The 13,704-nt window shown below is 63.2% G+C and overlaps 1 protein-coding gene across 4 annotated transcripts in view; it reads right to left on the bottom strand.

Moving 5' to 3' along the window:
• The window catches only part of KCNT1 (potassium sodium-activated channel subfamily T member 1), a 95,146-nt gene that overhangs the window by 21,769 nt on the left and 59,673 nt on the right, over positions 1–13,704 (bottom strand). For 3 of the 4 annotated variants that reach the window (XM_031014420.3, XM_019034038.4, XM_055349850.2), the window contains 9 exons: positions 13,444–13,624; positions 8,142–8,306; positions 7,711–7,847; positions 4,920–4,983; positions 4,656–4,764; positions 3,777–3,885; positions 3,311–3,460; positions 2,668–2,906; positions 292–526 (listed from right to left, as the gene is read on the bottom strand). In XM_031014420.3, coding sequence (XP_030870280.3) covers positions 292–526; positions 2,668–2,906; positions 3,311–3,460; positions 3,777–3,885; positions 4,656–4,764; positions 4,920–4,983; positions 7,711–7,847; positions 8,142–8,306; positions 13,444–13,624 — 1,389 coding nt within the window. Of the gene's footprint in view, positions 1–291; positions 527–2,667; positions 2,907–3,310; positions 3,461–3,776; positions 3,886–4,655; positions 4,765–4,919; positions 4,984–7,710; positions 7,848–8,141; positions 8,307–13,443; positions 13,634–13,704 lie in introns of all 4 variants that reach the window. The other variant, XM_063696866.1, reaches the window with a different exon arrangement.

Genomic DNA, 13,704 nt, shown 5'->3' with positions numbered 1-13,704 from the left:
TGCCTCGCTCCAATTAGCTCTGCACCCCCAGCCCCAACTGGAAAGGGTGTAGCCCAGCACACCCCATCTCAGTGACACTCAAAAGTGCTCCCCGGGGACGAGGGTGATGTGGCTCTGATGTCCGTGTTGGGCCCCCTGAAGATTCCATTTGTCAAACAAGGACTTCCACGGAGCTGTCCAGAAGCTGCAATTCAGAGCATGGGGGACCACCAAGGATGCTCCGACACCCACCCCCCGCACTCACGGGCGGCTCCTCCTCCCACTGGGAGCCGTCTCCAAGGCAGCACTCACTCTACCACGGAGAGCCCCTCGTCGTCCGACGGCGTCACCTCATCCTCCGACTGGTCGCTCAGCAGGTCGCAGGGCAGCAGGGCCGAGCTGTCGGCCAGTTCCAGGACGGGCGCGATGCTGGGTCGCCGGCTGCCCGAGCCGTTCTCCGTGGGCAGTGCCAGCTTGCTGCCCCCGCCCCCCCCGCCGCTCTGCGTGGGCCGGTGCTCTGTGCCCTGCAGGTCCATGGCCACTGTCCCTGGAAGAGAGCCCTGTGCTTGGCCACAGCCCGACTCCCACCCTCCATGGGCGGCGAGTTCCCAGAGCTCAGGTGAACACAGTCAGCTCTGGAGACCCTGTCACGGCCTGGCTCCTGTGCTCCAGCTGAGGAGCTTCAATCTCTCCATGCCTCAGTTTCCCCCTCCATACAACAGGGACAGTGGCCTCTGGGGTGGCGATGATGTTGAGCGAAGACCCAGGGGGCCCCAGTGCCCCATCGGTGTCACCCAGGCCAGCTGCTGTGGCCTTAGCACCAGATGCCTGAGGAGGGGGTTGGCTGATCCTGGGCTCGGGGGTCTCAGCCTTAGGGGCCTGTGCAGCTGGTCAGGCTGCCTGGTGGACAGGGCCAGGTGGGGAGCAGCCGGGTGACTCAGTGCCTGCGGGAGCAGACTCTGCCACTCCTGCACCACCCCAGGCTGCCAGGTGGGGGTTGTGGACCTCCAGGTATGGCCCAGGGCCTCTGTGGGTACAGTGAGGGTTGCCCGAGTCACCCTGGTTTCCTGGAAGCCACCTGGGGGCAGAGTGCCTACTGTGAAGGTGAAGGTGGCGGTGTGGCTAGGCAGCAGCCGCCTGCCTCCCCGTGCCCTGTGGCCAGGCTCGGCCCCCCGAGTGAGCTGCCGTAGACGGCGGCCGGGAACCTGCGGGGTCTGGCAGGCGGTGGGCTCTGCATCAGCACGTCTCCAAACCCCAGGGCCCTCTCTGGGTCTTGGAGACTGTGCCCCACTGCACTGAACCACCTGGTGCCCCAGCAGCCACCACGTAACAACCCCCCAGGGTGGGCGTGCCGGGGTGCCCCATAGGGTCAGCCTCTGCCTGGGCCACTGTACGGAGGTGGCAACGTGCTGGCCCGGCTGTGGGTCTGTGGCCTGAGTGGCTTCCTGGCCTGGCCCTGCTCCCTAGCTGTCCCCCAGGAAGGCCTGGCTGGGGAGGGGGCAACACCACTATGGGTGGTGCCCTCGGGGCCATGGGCCTGCACCTGCTCAGAGGCAGCCTGACCCTGTCTGGCAAGCGGCACCCCAGGAGGATCCCTGAAGGCACGAGAAGAGGCCAAAGCCCTCGGCCGCTGCGACCTCATCCCGCCAACTCCTGGCCCCATTGGACGTCAGGACTCCCGACTGTTTGAGGGACACACGTGAAGCAGACCCTCCGGGCTGATGGGACCACCAGGAGCCTCCGGTTGAGCTGCCAACCGGTCCTGTGGGCGGCCCCACTTGGACAGGCACTTGGACACAGTGAGCAATGCCCACAAAGATGGCCACAGGAAGGCGGGGACACCTGTTTGACAGATTCAAAAACAGGCCCAGAGAGACTCCACCTGTCCAAGGTTGGAGGCATGGGCCAAGAGGAACTGGGTCTGGGGGCCACACTGGCCTGGTCTCCCGCCCTGTCCCGCCTGGTCTCCTGTCCCGCCTGGTCTCCTGTCCCGCCTGGTCTCCTGTCCCGCCTGGTCTCCCGCCCTGCCTGGTCTCCCGCCCTGCCTGGTCTCCCATCCTACCTGGTCTCCCGTCCCACCTGGTCTCCCATCCCACCTGGTCTCCTGCCCTGCCTGGTCTCTCATACCACCCGGTCTCCTGTCCCACCTGGTCACCTGCCCCTGTCCTCCCTGGTCTCCCATCCCACCTGGTCTCCCGCCCTGCCTGGTCTCTCATACCACCTGGTCTCCTGTCCCACCTGGTCACCTGCCCCTGTCCTCCCTGGTCTCCCGCCCTGCCTGGTCTCCCATCCCGCCTGGTCTCCCGTCCCGCCTGGTCACCTGCCCCTGTCCCGCCTGGTCTCCTGTCCCGCCTGGTCTCCTGTCCCGCCTGGTCTCCTGTCCCGCCTGGTCACCTGCCCCTGTCCTCCCTGGTCTCCCATCCCACCTGGTCTCCCGCCCTGCCTGGTCTCTCATACCACCTGGTCTCCTGTCCCACCTGGTCACCTGCCCCTGTCCCGCCTGGTCTCCTGTCCCGCCTGGTCTCCTGTCCCACCTGGTCACCTGCCCCTGTCCTGTCTGGTCCCCCGTTCCACCTGGTCTCCCATCCCACCTGGTCTCCCGTGCTGCCTGGTCACCTGCCCCTGTCCCGCCTGGTCTCCCGCCAAAGGAGCAGGCCCAGGGAGTCCCGCGTGCGCGTCCCGGCTCACCCATGGAGGCGATGATGCTGTGCACGGGCAGGCGGGCCGGACCCTCGTGCAGCCCCTGCCCCGAGAAGGCCCTCTTCTTCCGCTTCTCCTCCTGCTTGAAGATGAAGGCTGAGTTCTCCTCCTTGGTGATGTTGATGTAGAAACAGGTGTCGGAGGCGGCCAGGATGTGCCGGGGCCCCGGGTTCAGCAGGATGCTCTTGTTGTCCTCCCGCTTCAGCCCGATGAGGCACACGCCGTACCTGGGCAGAGGCACCGGCAGCTTCAGGTACCGCCGCTCACCCGCCCTGTCCCGCTCCCTCCCTGCCCTTCCTGCAAATCACCAGGGTCCCCACCAGAGTTCCGCATCTTCCTCCTGGGGGCCATTTGGGGTCAGGGACCTTGGCTGAGCCCTCCCATCCCAGAGGTGTTGGGGACCAGAGAGCTGGGGTCAGCCCACAAGCTTCAGGGAGGAGCCGCATGGCAGGTTTTTATGTGGACCCGGAGTCCAGTCCTGCGGCTGCCCTTGCCAGGCAGGATGACCTGATGCCCTCCCCCGAGCCCTCTGCAGCCCCGCCCCAGGGCCACCCCTGTGCCTGACCGGGCGGGTGGGGAGGGCACGGAGCAGCCCTGGAGCATCAGCCCTGTGGACGCAGCCCGGCCTTACTTCTTGTGGGCGTGGAAGGCCGCGTAGGTGAAGCTCTTGCCCTCGTACTCGCGGAAGAACTTGCTGTCACCCATGCGGATGTGGTACACCTCGTTGCCCGAGCAGCGCCCGTACATGCGCTGCCACTGCTCTGGAGACTCCTGTCCCTCCCTGTATGCCGGGGCAGGGGCAGGGGCAGGGGCAGGGGCAGGGGCAGGGGCAGGGGCAGGGGCAGGGGCAGGGCCAGGGGAGCGTCACCCTCGGCCATGGCTGCCCCTCCTCCCCGGCCGGATCTGCAGGTGCCCCCTCTGCTTCCCCTGGCATGGTTCCCCTCCCTGTGCAGGACTTTTGCCCGCCATGCGCCCCTCCTTTGTGAAGCCCATCCCCGCCCCCATGCAGGCCCTGCCTTGTCTCCCTGTGCTGGCTGGGCCATGGAGGTCGGTCCCCCGGGGTACGGGGTACGGGGCACGGGGCACGGGGCACTCACTGGCCACGGGATGTGTGCACCAGCAGGGTGATGAGGGTGGAGGTCGCCGGGCAGATGCAGTTCAGCGCCAGCATGGCGTACTTGCACTCCTCCTCACACACCACGTGGTCTGCGGGCAGTGGGGGAGGCCGGTCCACCTGCCGCCCTGCCGGCTCTCTCCTCCCCCACAGCACCTGCTCACTTCCTGAAGGTACTGTGCAGATGCACCCTTGCCTGGCACCCCCGTGTCTGCTGTCCGGCTTCAGCATCTCTGCCCTGAGAGTCTGTGGACCTCAACCCCCTACTTGGTCTGAGCCTCGGTGGACCTTCCATCGCTCCTGTGCTTCTCTCCCAGCTCAGCGAGGAGCTCCAGGGCAGGGCAGGCCCTGACCCCTGTGCCTTGGGCACTCCGTGTGGGCCCTGACCCCTGTCCCCTGGGCACCTGGCATGGGGCCTGCCCCCTGTCCCCCGGGCACCCGGCATGGGGCCTGCCCCCTGTCCCCCGGGCACCCGGCATGGTCCCTGCCCATAGAGGTGCTCATCAGACGGTGCTCCTGCCCCCACCTGACCTCTGACCCTGCCTTCACTGACCCCAGGGCCCCAGCGTAAGACTCTTCATCTGAAGAGTTTGGACCCCCTAGGTCCCTTCTTGGATGCGGTGAGGATGGGGGTCTGCCATCCCCTCCAGCACCTCCTGGTGTGCTTGTTGTGTGAGGAGCTCCAGGGCCAGCCCCTCCCGCTGCCCCACACGGCTCGCCTAACTGCGTGCACATGCGCCCTGCCCCAGACGCACCGTCACCCACGTGTGCACACGCGCCCTGCCCCAGATGCACCGTCACCCATGTGTGCACACGCGCCCTGCCCCAGATGCACCGTCACCCACATGTGCCCCAGACGCACCGGCAAACTTGACGTGAAACTTGTTTTCGGGTTTGAGGATCTGGACGTAGAGGGGGCAGTTGGGGGCGAAGTCCTTCACGGCCCAGGCGCGCAGGATGGTCTGGTGGTCCTGGCAGGGTGGGTGGTTGGTCAGTGCAGACGGGCTGGCCTCTGTGGGCTGCTGGGCGGCACCGGCAGCCTGGGGCAGGTCTCTTCCCTCAGGGACCCCCGCTCCCCGGCCCCACGGTGCCCTTCCCGCCTGGGCAGGGCCTCAGCCTCACTCACTGCAGCCGTGCGGTCCACCTCGTTCCTGCTGCTGAGGATGAAGCAGGCCTCCCCATTGTCCATCCTGCAATGCACCAGGGCCTGAGCGTGGGTGGAGCAGGGGAGGCAGGCAGTGCAGCCGGGGGTGCGGAGGTGAGGTGGGGAGGACCTCCCCTGGGAGGAGGCTGGTGCAAGCAGGTGCACAGAAAGAGACTGAGAGGACGGCTGGATGGAAGGCGGGGAGGATGGAAGGCGGGGAGGATGGAAGGCGGGGAGGATGGAAGGCGGGGAGGATGGAAGGCGGGAGGAGGCCCCTACTCTCTGCTGGTCAGGAGTCACAGTGCCCCCTCAGTGGGCATCCCCATACTGCCCCCCCCCCGCCAACCCACATCACAGTGCCCCCCGCGGGCATCCTTGTGTGCCCTCCACCAGCAGGCATCCCTGTGCCCCCCCCCAGGTATCCCAGTGCCCCCCCCCGCAGGCATCCTGGGCCTCTCCAGACTCCCTGGCCCATCCCTGGCAGGCTCTGAGCCAGGTCAGGATTCCTGGACACCCTAGGAGACTCCAAGCTCCGACACTCGAGAAGGCACAGGAGCCACACCTGTCCCCCGAACGTGTGCAGGCTGACAGCGGGTGGGGGCAGGGGTCAGGAGCCACACCTGTCCCCCGAGCGTGTGCAGGCTCACAGCGGGTGGGGGCAGGGGGTCAGATGCTATGGATGGTGTGTCCTGGAGACACCAGCTGACAGCTTCTCCTGGCCACGGCCCTGAGTGGGAGCCCATGGTGCCTCCTAGGGCAGTGCCTGCCCTTCCTCCCCCAGGCCCTGTTCTCTGAAGCAACCCCCCAGCTTGTCCCTAAGTTGGCCAGGTAGGAGGGGCATCAGGAGGTCGTGCGACGGGGCTCTGCTGGCTGGGGCTGCCTGGATTTGTCCACACTCCCAGGCGTCAGGGGCTAGGGGTCCAGGGTTGGCAGGAGCAGGCCCGGTGGAGACCCCACCTCGGTGTGTGCCAGTGACCTGGGCACTGGCTTCCGGGGTACCCATCTTGTATGTTGCCATGAGACATTCACCCAGGGCTGGGTTGGGGTGCAGGAGGGAGGGGGGAATTTGGGGGCAGAGACCCTGTCCGCTCCCTGGCCTGGCTACTCTGTGGTCTGGGAACCTGGGTGGTCACTTCCAATGCCTCCTGGGTCTCCTGAAAGCCCAGCTGCAGAAACTACCCAGCACTGCTGAGACGCTGTCTAAGAAACTGTCGCCTCTGCCCCAGGGCAGGGAACCCCACCACATCACTGGCACCACTGTCTGCTCCGCAGGGGCCCCAGGCCCTGTACCCACAGCCCTGGGCTCATCCCTGCCTGGCTGGGCATGGCCTACGCCCTTGCCCTCTCCCCACTCCCTGGGCCCAAGCAGGTGCATCGCCTGTGTGTGCTGGGGAAGGGACCACAAAAGAGGTGGCGTTCCATAGGCAATGGGTTCCAGCTTGGGGCTCTGGACATGGCAGGGGGAGGGGGAGCGATGAGAGACCCTGGGAGTACCACCCACACTATACCACTAAGGACACATTCAGGCTCCTGGAATGAAAACGTCACCAGGAGGGTTTTCCGGGGAGTGTCCCAGAAAGTGCACCAACACATTCTGGAAAGTTCCAGGTAATAATATATTCTTGTTACCTTGTCACTCTGTCAATTTGTCTTTAAAAGGAACTCTACCTTCAGCCCCTGTTCTCCCACCTTGACTCACAGCAGCCGACTCTCCCGCCCCTGTTCTATTTTGAGCCTCCCTAGAACTCGACAAAGATTTCCCTAGACTTGGAGCAGGGGAAGGTGGAGCTCGCAAAAGGCTGCCCCTCACCCTGCAAAAGGGAGACGGAGACTTAGCTGGGTTGGGCTTGCCTGGGCTGCTCCACAGTGGGTATGGTGCAGGGACAAGGGCCTGGCTGCAGGGTCCTGCTCATCTGGGCCTGGGACCTGAGCTGGAGAAACTGCAAGAGGCCCCGGACAGTCTACCCCAGACAATCCACCCCAGAGGGTCCACCCCAGACAGTCCACCCCAGACGATCCACCCCAGATGGTCCACCCAAGAGGGTCCACCATGGATGGCCCTCCCCAGACAATCCACCCCAGACAACCCCAGAGGGTGTACCCTAGACGGTCTGCCCCTGATGATCTACCCCAGAGGACCAACCCCAGATGGTCCCCCCTAGATGGTCCACCTTGAATGGTCCACCCCAGATGATCCACCCTGGATGGTCCACCCTAGAGGTCCATCCCAGATGGTTCACTCTGAATGGCCCACCCCAGATGGTCCACCCTAGAGGTCCATCCCAGATGGTTCACTCTGAATGGCCCACCCCAGACAGCCCACCCCAGATGGTCCACCCTGGATGGTCCACCCTGGACAGTTCACCCCAGAGGACCCACCCGACAATCCACCCTGGATGGTCCACACTAAATGGTCCATCCCAAAAGGTCTACCCTGAATGGTCCACCCCAGATGGTCCACCCTGGATGGTCCACCCTTGACAGTTCACTCCAGATGATCCACCCCGTATGGTCCACCTAAATGGTCCATCCCAGAAGGTCCACCCTGAATGGTCCACCCCAGACGATCCACCCTAAATGGTCCACCCCGGACAGTCCACCTAGATGGTCCACCCTGGAGGGTTCATCCCAGATGGTCCACCCTGGGGATAGTCTATAATGCTCTCATGGCTCTCATTGGCCAGGAGAGTGATGGTCAATGCCTCAGCCCTGAGCAGCCGACCTGACTCAGGAAGGTGCCCCCACGCCGCCCCCTCTGCCCACCAGCACTCACTTGGCTCGCATGAGGTCCTGGTCTTTGAGTGCAGAGCCCTGGAGGTAGATGACCCGCTGGGACCACAGAGGGATCTGCAGGACTCTGCGCACCTGGACATCCATCTCCGTGGGGCACAGGATGACCACGTAATAGTCCTGCCGGCCAGGCGGAGGGTCAGACACTGAGCCAGCCCCTGCCCCGACCGGGCAGCCCTGCCTTCAGGACTGTGTTTGTGCCCACTACCTCTGGGCCCTAGAGCTCACTGTGATCTTGCATCTGGTGGGAGGGAAAAGAGAGGCCCTTCCACCTGAGTGTGGGCTGCCACCCTCACTGAAGGTGTAAACTGAGGCCGAGAGGACTCAGGGACTTGCCAAGCAGTCCTGGGTAGAGGATGGCGTCTCTGAGCGCCGGGAGGGAGGCGTCTGCTGGGCCACGGTCAGGGGCCTCACCTGGAGCCGGGGGTGGGCGTAGAACTCGTTCAGGAAGTCCATGAGAAGGTCGATCTTGAGGGAGCTGACACACAGGACCACGTGCTTCTCCGTCTGCGCACGGTGGCGGCTGTAGTTGCCCCCTGACTTCTGCCGCTCCATCCAGAGGTAGACGAGCTCCTCGAACTGCAGGTGAGAAACAGGTGAGCACCAGCGACCAGGCCCAGGGAGCGAGGGCTCCCGGCGAAGAACCTGGGCCCTGACACACGACTGTCTGTTGGGGGCCTGGGGCAGGGCCGGCCGGGGGGTGACACCTACATTAGGGGGGCCTTTCCCACATGGAAACTGTAGATGCTGATAGCCTCAGATGACACGGAGCAGGACGCAGGCCCAGCTGGCAGGATGTGTGGGGACCAAGGGAGGAGGGGCGGCTGGAGACTGTGGAGTAAACCGAGGGTGGGGAGGCTCAGCCCGTGGGATTGGGGATCACTCTCTTGATGGTAAGGGTGGCCAAATCAGGCCTCAGACCCTGGTCTTCCAGGCACTCGCAGGCCTCACAGTCAGGAGCCTATGTCTGGGGGGCAGGTGGTTTGAGGCTGCTGGTCTGAGGATGCCGCCTGCCCTGGCTCATGCTCCCCAGATGCAAGCTCTGGGTGTTGAGACTCAAAGGGGACAGATCCAAAACAGAGGCCACCGGGGCCTCCCAGCACTGGCCCCACTTGCCTGTAGGTGAAAGTCTTTGGCTTTTCTTTTTTTTGAGAAGGAGTCTCACTCTGTCACCCAAGCTGGAGTGCAGTGGTGCAATCACAGCTCACTGCAGCCTTGACTTCCTGGGCTCAAGCCATCCTCCTGCCTCAACCTCCTGAGTAGCTGGGATTATAGGTGCGTCACCACCACGCCCAGCTAGTTTTATTTTTATTTTTTGTAGAGATGGGGTCTCACTACATTGCCCAGGCTGGTCTTGAACTCCTGGGCTCAAGCGATCCTCCTGCCTTGTCGTCCTGAAGTGCTGGGATTACAGGTTGAGTCATGGTGCCCGGCTTGTTGAACGCGTGTTAAATGAACAATGGCAGGAGCTCCCATGGACTGTGGGCCGCACGGCTGATGTGCTATCATCTGGTCTAGATGGGACCATCTCGTTGCACTTATCCAGCGCCTGCTTTGTTCCGGTGACGAGGCTCCACTGCCTTGCCACACAAAACAGTTTCCACAGCTGGGAGGTGCTCAAGACTCCAGGGCGACCGGAACAGAGGCTTCCCCGTGGATGGTGCTGGCGGGGGCTCTGCTGTCAGACACCCCAGGGCTCACGTCCCCCACTCTGAGCCTCAGCTTCCTCACCTGCAAGATGGCTGCATGGCACGGCAACCCTCCAGGGCTGCCGTGAGGATGAAGGAGCTAATGAAGGCAGCTCCGTAGTGACCCTAAAAGTCCTATCTGCCCAGAACCTCGCCATGTGATCTGATTTGGAAATAGGTCTCTGCGGATGTAACGATTTAAGATAAGGTCACCCTGGGTTGGAATGGGCCCTAAATCCAGTGAGAGGTACAGAGAAGACGCCAAGTGCAGACGGGGCAGAGGCTGAGGTTTCTACAGCCACAGAGCCCCAGGGATTGTGGCCCCACCAGAAGCTGGAGAGAGGCATGGGACAATCTCCCCCAAAGCGGCCTGATAGGGTCAGCCCTGCCAACCCCTCCACTTCCGATTCTGTCCTCCAGGGCTGGCGGAGGATACATATCTGCTGTTTAAGCTGCCTGTCTGTCTTGCTGATCGAAGAGCCTGGAGGATACTTCCAGGAGACCCAGCCGGCGCTGCTGTGTTCCAGAAGGATGCTTGTGAGCGAGGGCCTCGGGGTCATCACTCTGTTTCAAGGGCTTTTACTGGTGCATTCAGCTCAGTGGAGACCAAGGGCAAGGGCACTGCAGCCCGCCCTTACCATCGCCAGTGAGAGGCTGTCTTTCCAGAGCCATTCGGAGGAGGCAGGGAGCGGCTTAGACGGTGGGGTCAGTGGCATCACTGTCCCAATCACCCCCAGCCCTGCCAGGGACAGCACAGGCCCACCTGGGTCAGGTTTGAGCACCAGGCCCGGCAGGGCTGATGGGAGGGAGGGTGCGCCAGCCCCCAGGCCCTGCCCCCGCCTTCCTCAGAGCTCGTCCCACTCAGGGCCTGCTCTGCCTGCCCCACACGGGAGAAAGGAGACAAGGCGGGCAGGCAGTGGCTGATCTGAGGGACCCCGCTGTGGACACGGAGCTCGAGCTACAGTGACACCTCTGCGTGCAGGCTGCTGGGCTGTCGGTCACTTGTCACCATGGCCATACCCATAGATGCAATCAGTTCTCGTGATGATGGCGCATTTGTTCCGTGAATTTCCCTGAAGAGCAGTGCAGGTGTGATGCCTGCAGGACTTGGTGCACCTGGAGTGACCTTGTCTTGTTTGTTTTAAGATGGCGTTGAGATGGCATCTCGCTCTGTCACCCAGGCTGGAGTGCAGTGGTGTGATCTTGGCTCACTGTAACCTCTGCCTCCTGGGCTTAAGTGATCCTTCCACCTCAGCCTCCCGAGGAGCTGGGACTACAGCTGTGTGCCATCATGCCTGGTTAATTTTTCCTATTTTTTGGTAGAGACGGGGTTTTGCCATGTTTCCCAGGCTGGTCTTGAACTCCGGATCTCAAGTGATCTACCCACCTCGGCCCTCCAAAGTGCTGGGATTACAGGCAGGACCCATTGTGCCTGGCCCTTTCCTTTCTTTTTTTTTTTTGAAACAGGGTCTCACTCTCTGTTGCATAGGCTAGAGTGCGATGGCGAGATCACAGCTCACCACAGCCTTCACCTCAGGGCTCAGGCGATTCTCCTGCCTCAGCCTCCCAAGTAGCTGGGACTACAGGTGCATGCCGCCACACCCAGCTAACTTTCATACTTTTTGGTAGAGATGGGAGTCTCTCTACGTTGCTCAAGCTGATCTCAAATTCCTGGGCTCAAGCGATCCTCCCGCCTTGGCCTTTCAAAGTACTGGGGTTACAGGCATGAGCCCTGCGCCTGGCCTTGTCTTACTTCTTAATGGAGATAAGAGGAGGTGGGGGCTCCCCTGGTGCTTCAGGAGCAGAATGGGAAGGCAGCCCCGGCCCGGAGGCTGTGGACGCAGCAGAGGGACATGGAACAGGCCTGCTGCACATCCCGATTTGGCCCTTACCCGTGGGTGCCACGGTCTCGCGAGAAGCACGGGAGAGAGCGCTTCGCTCCTGCTTTATTTGAAAGTGGCCCTGGGGGTGGCTGGGGCTGGGGCTCCTCTTCGCTCTGGGGTGTGTGGGGTGGGGAGAGGAGCCGGACGCAGCCTGAAAGTGGAGCTGCACGTGGCTGGGCCGTGGGCCCACAGGGGAAAGGGGGACGCATTGGCCCTGCTGACCCTTCCCCTGACCTCGGCTGGGCCAGGGGCCTCTCGGATGTGTCTCTGGAAGGGCTTGCGGGGAATTCAGAGACTGGGTGGGTCAACCCCTCTGCAGAGCATCTGGGTGCAGCGGCCTCAGCAGGTGCCGGCCATGTGGTGAAGTGTGGGCCGGGGAGGACCAGGGACGGAGGCTGGGGGCCCGTAGCAGGGTCAAGGATGGCCCTGAAAGCAGGTCCCCCTGCACCTCAGGATGAGTCCTCATTTGCAAAAGGGTCTTTGCAGAAGTAATTAAGGTAAAGAATTTGAGGTGAGATTTACGGATTGGGGCAGGAGGGCCGAGGAGGGAGGCAGTGTCACCGCACGGAGTGCCCCCCACACTGTGCTCCCACCCTCGCTCCCACCCTTGCCTGGTTATGAAATGCACAGAGAAAGGAGCAGAGTGCAGGGTGTGGGGGAGCAGGCGTCAGAGGGGAGAACCCAGCTCCACCCCACCCCACACGGTGGTTCCTGGTGGGTGAAACCCTCCAGGTGAGAGGCGAGCTTTACACTTTTAGAAGAAAATAGGAAGCCAGGTTTATGATCGAGGGAGGGAATGATCTTTTCAGTAAAGACAGGAAAACAGAAACCATAAGGGAAAGACTGGTGAATCAAAGCCAAGCCGCCTGTAATCCCAGCTATTTCTGGGGCTGAGGCGGGAGGATTGCTTGAGCCCAGGAGTTCGAGGCCAGCCTGGGCAACAAAATGAGAGTGAGACCCTATCTCTAATTAAAAAAAAAAATCAAGACCATCCGTGAATGGAAGATTCTGTAAGCAAAGTGAGAGGGGCGGTCACAGAGCAGGAAGTAACGGGAAAGCCACACACAACTGGCTTCTAGAACACAGAGACTCGCTCATCAGCGAGAACCAGGGGGAAGACCAAAGAGGAGCGGGCAGCTCACAGGAGCGGGAGTCGTGGCACTGGACGGTGGAGTGGCCGACAACCAGGTGGAAAGACGCGCACGGCCCCATCTGAACTCAGGAGAACGGAAGCCACAGATGTGGAGAACATGGCCCATGCTGGGGGCCGTACAGCTGCTGCCACAGCTTTGGCTCGGATATAGTGAGGAGAAGAGCCAGGCCTGGCCTGGGCCCATACCTGTGCCACGCCCACTGCTGTTTAGCGGGAGGGAGCTGCGGCTGAGCCCGGGGTCGGCAGAGGCTCCCTAGGAGCACTGCCCTGTCTCCCCGGCATCCTGCAGCCACCTGGGGGTCTGGTTCCCAGAAGGCCCTGGCCACCTCCTCGGGCTCTTCCTCCTACCCAGGCTCCTGGAAAATGTTCCACCACCCACAGGGGTCCCCTCCCTCTCCCATCTCCCCGATAGCAGGGTCCCTCCAGGGTGGGCTGGGGTGCCTAGAGGAGGTGTCAGAGGCAGTCCAGGCCCAAGCACTTCACACCCTGAGGCAGCTGCCCTCTCCAGGCCTCCACCTTTCCCACTGAGGTCTTGCCCCGCCCCTCCTCTGCTCAGTGGGCAGTGGGCCACGGCAGTGGTGACGGGGAAGCCACTGGGGTGGCTGGGGGGTGTGCCCCCTATGGGCCTGGCAGCTGCTGCTGCACCTGGCTGTGGATGGGAAATGGGCCGGCTGTCCACCTTGACCCTTCCCTGCACTCTGCCTGGGCCTGGGAGGGGCAGGTCACCCTGGCACCGGAGACCCACCATCTCCCCAGAAGGAAGAGGACAGCTCATGGGACTCCATCATTACCCACCATGCTGAGCACCACCAGACCTGCCGTAGACCCTCAGTGGGGGCGTGCAACGGAGCAGGCACCGCCCGCCTGGCCTCACTGTCCCCTCCTGGGAGTGGCCCCCGCACTGTGCCACAGCCTCAGTGGCACCCTCCCTCTACTGGCGCCCGCCTGTCCCTTTGCTGGTGTCACCCAGGGCTGGTGCCCAGAGGACCCACCTGCAGTGGGAGCACCACGAGGGCCACGCAGATCATGATGACCACCAGCAGCTGCGATGGCCAGATCTTGGGCGTGACGTCACCGTAGCCCACGGTGGAGAAGGTGACGATGCAGAAGTAGAAGGAGGTCAGGAGGGACAGGTTCTCACCCGCCCGCTCCAGGTGCTGGATGCCGCAGGTCCTGCAACCCCTGGCAGTGAGGGGCGGCCTGGGGCCCAGGAGCCGGGGGGCCGTGGCCCCTCAGAGATCCTGCCTGCCCAC

This window comes from Gorilla gorilla, chromosome 13 (genome assembly GCF_029281585.2).
Source record: "Gorilla gorilla gorilla isolate KB3781 chromosome 13, NHGRI_mGorGor1-v2.1_pri, whole genome shotgun sequence".
Taxonomy (NCBI): Eukaryota; Metazoa; Chordata; class Mammalia; order Primates; family Hominidae; genus Gorilla; species Gorilla gorilla.
This window is presented reverse-complemented; position numbering and strand designations above follow the sequence as displayed.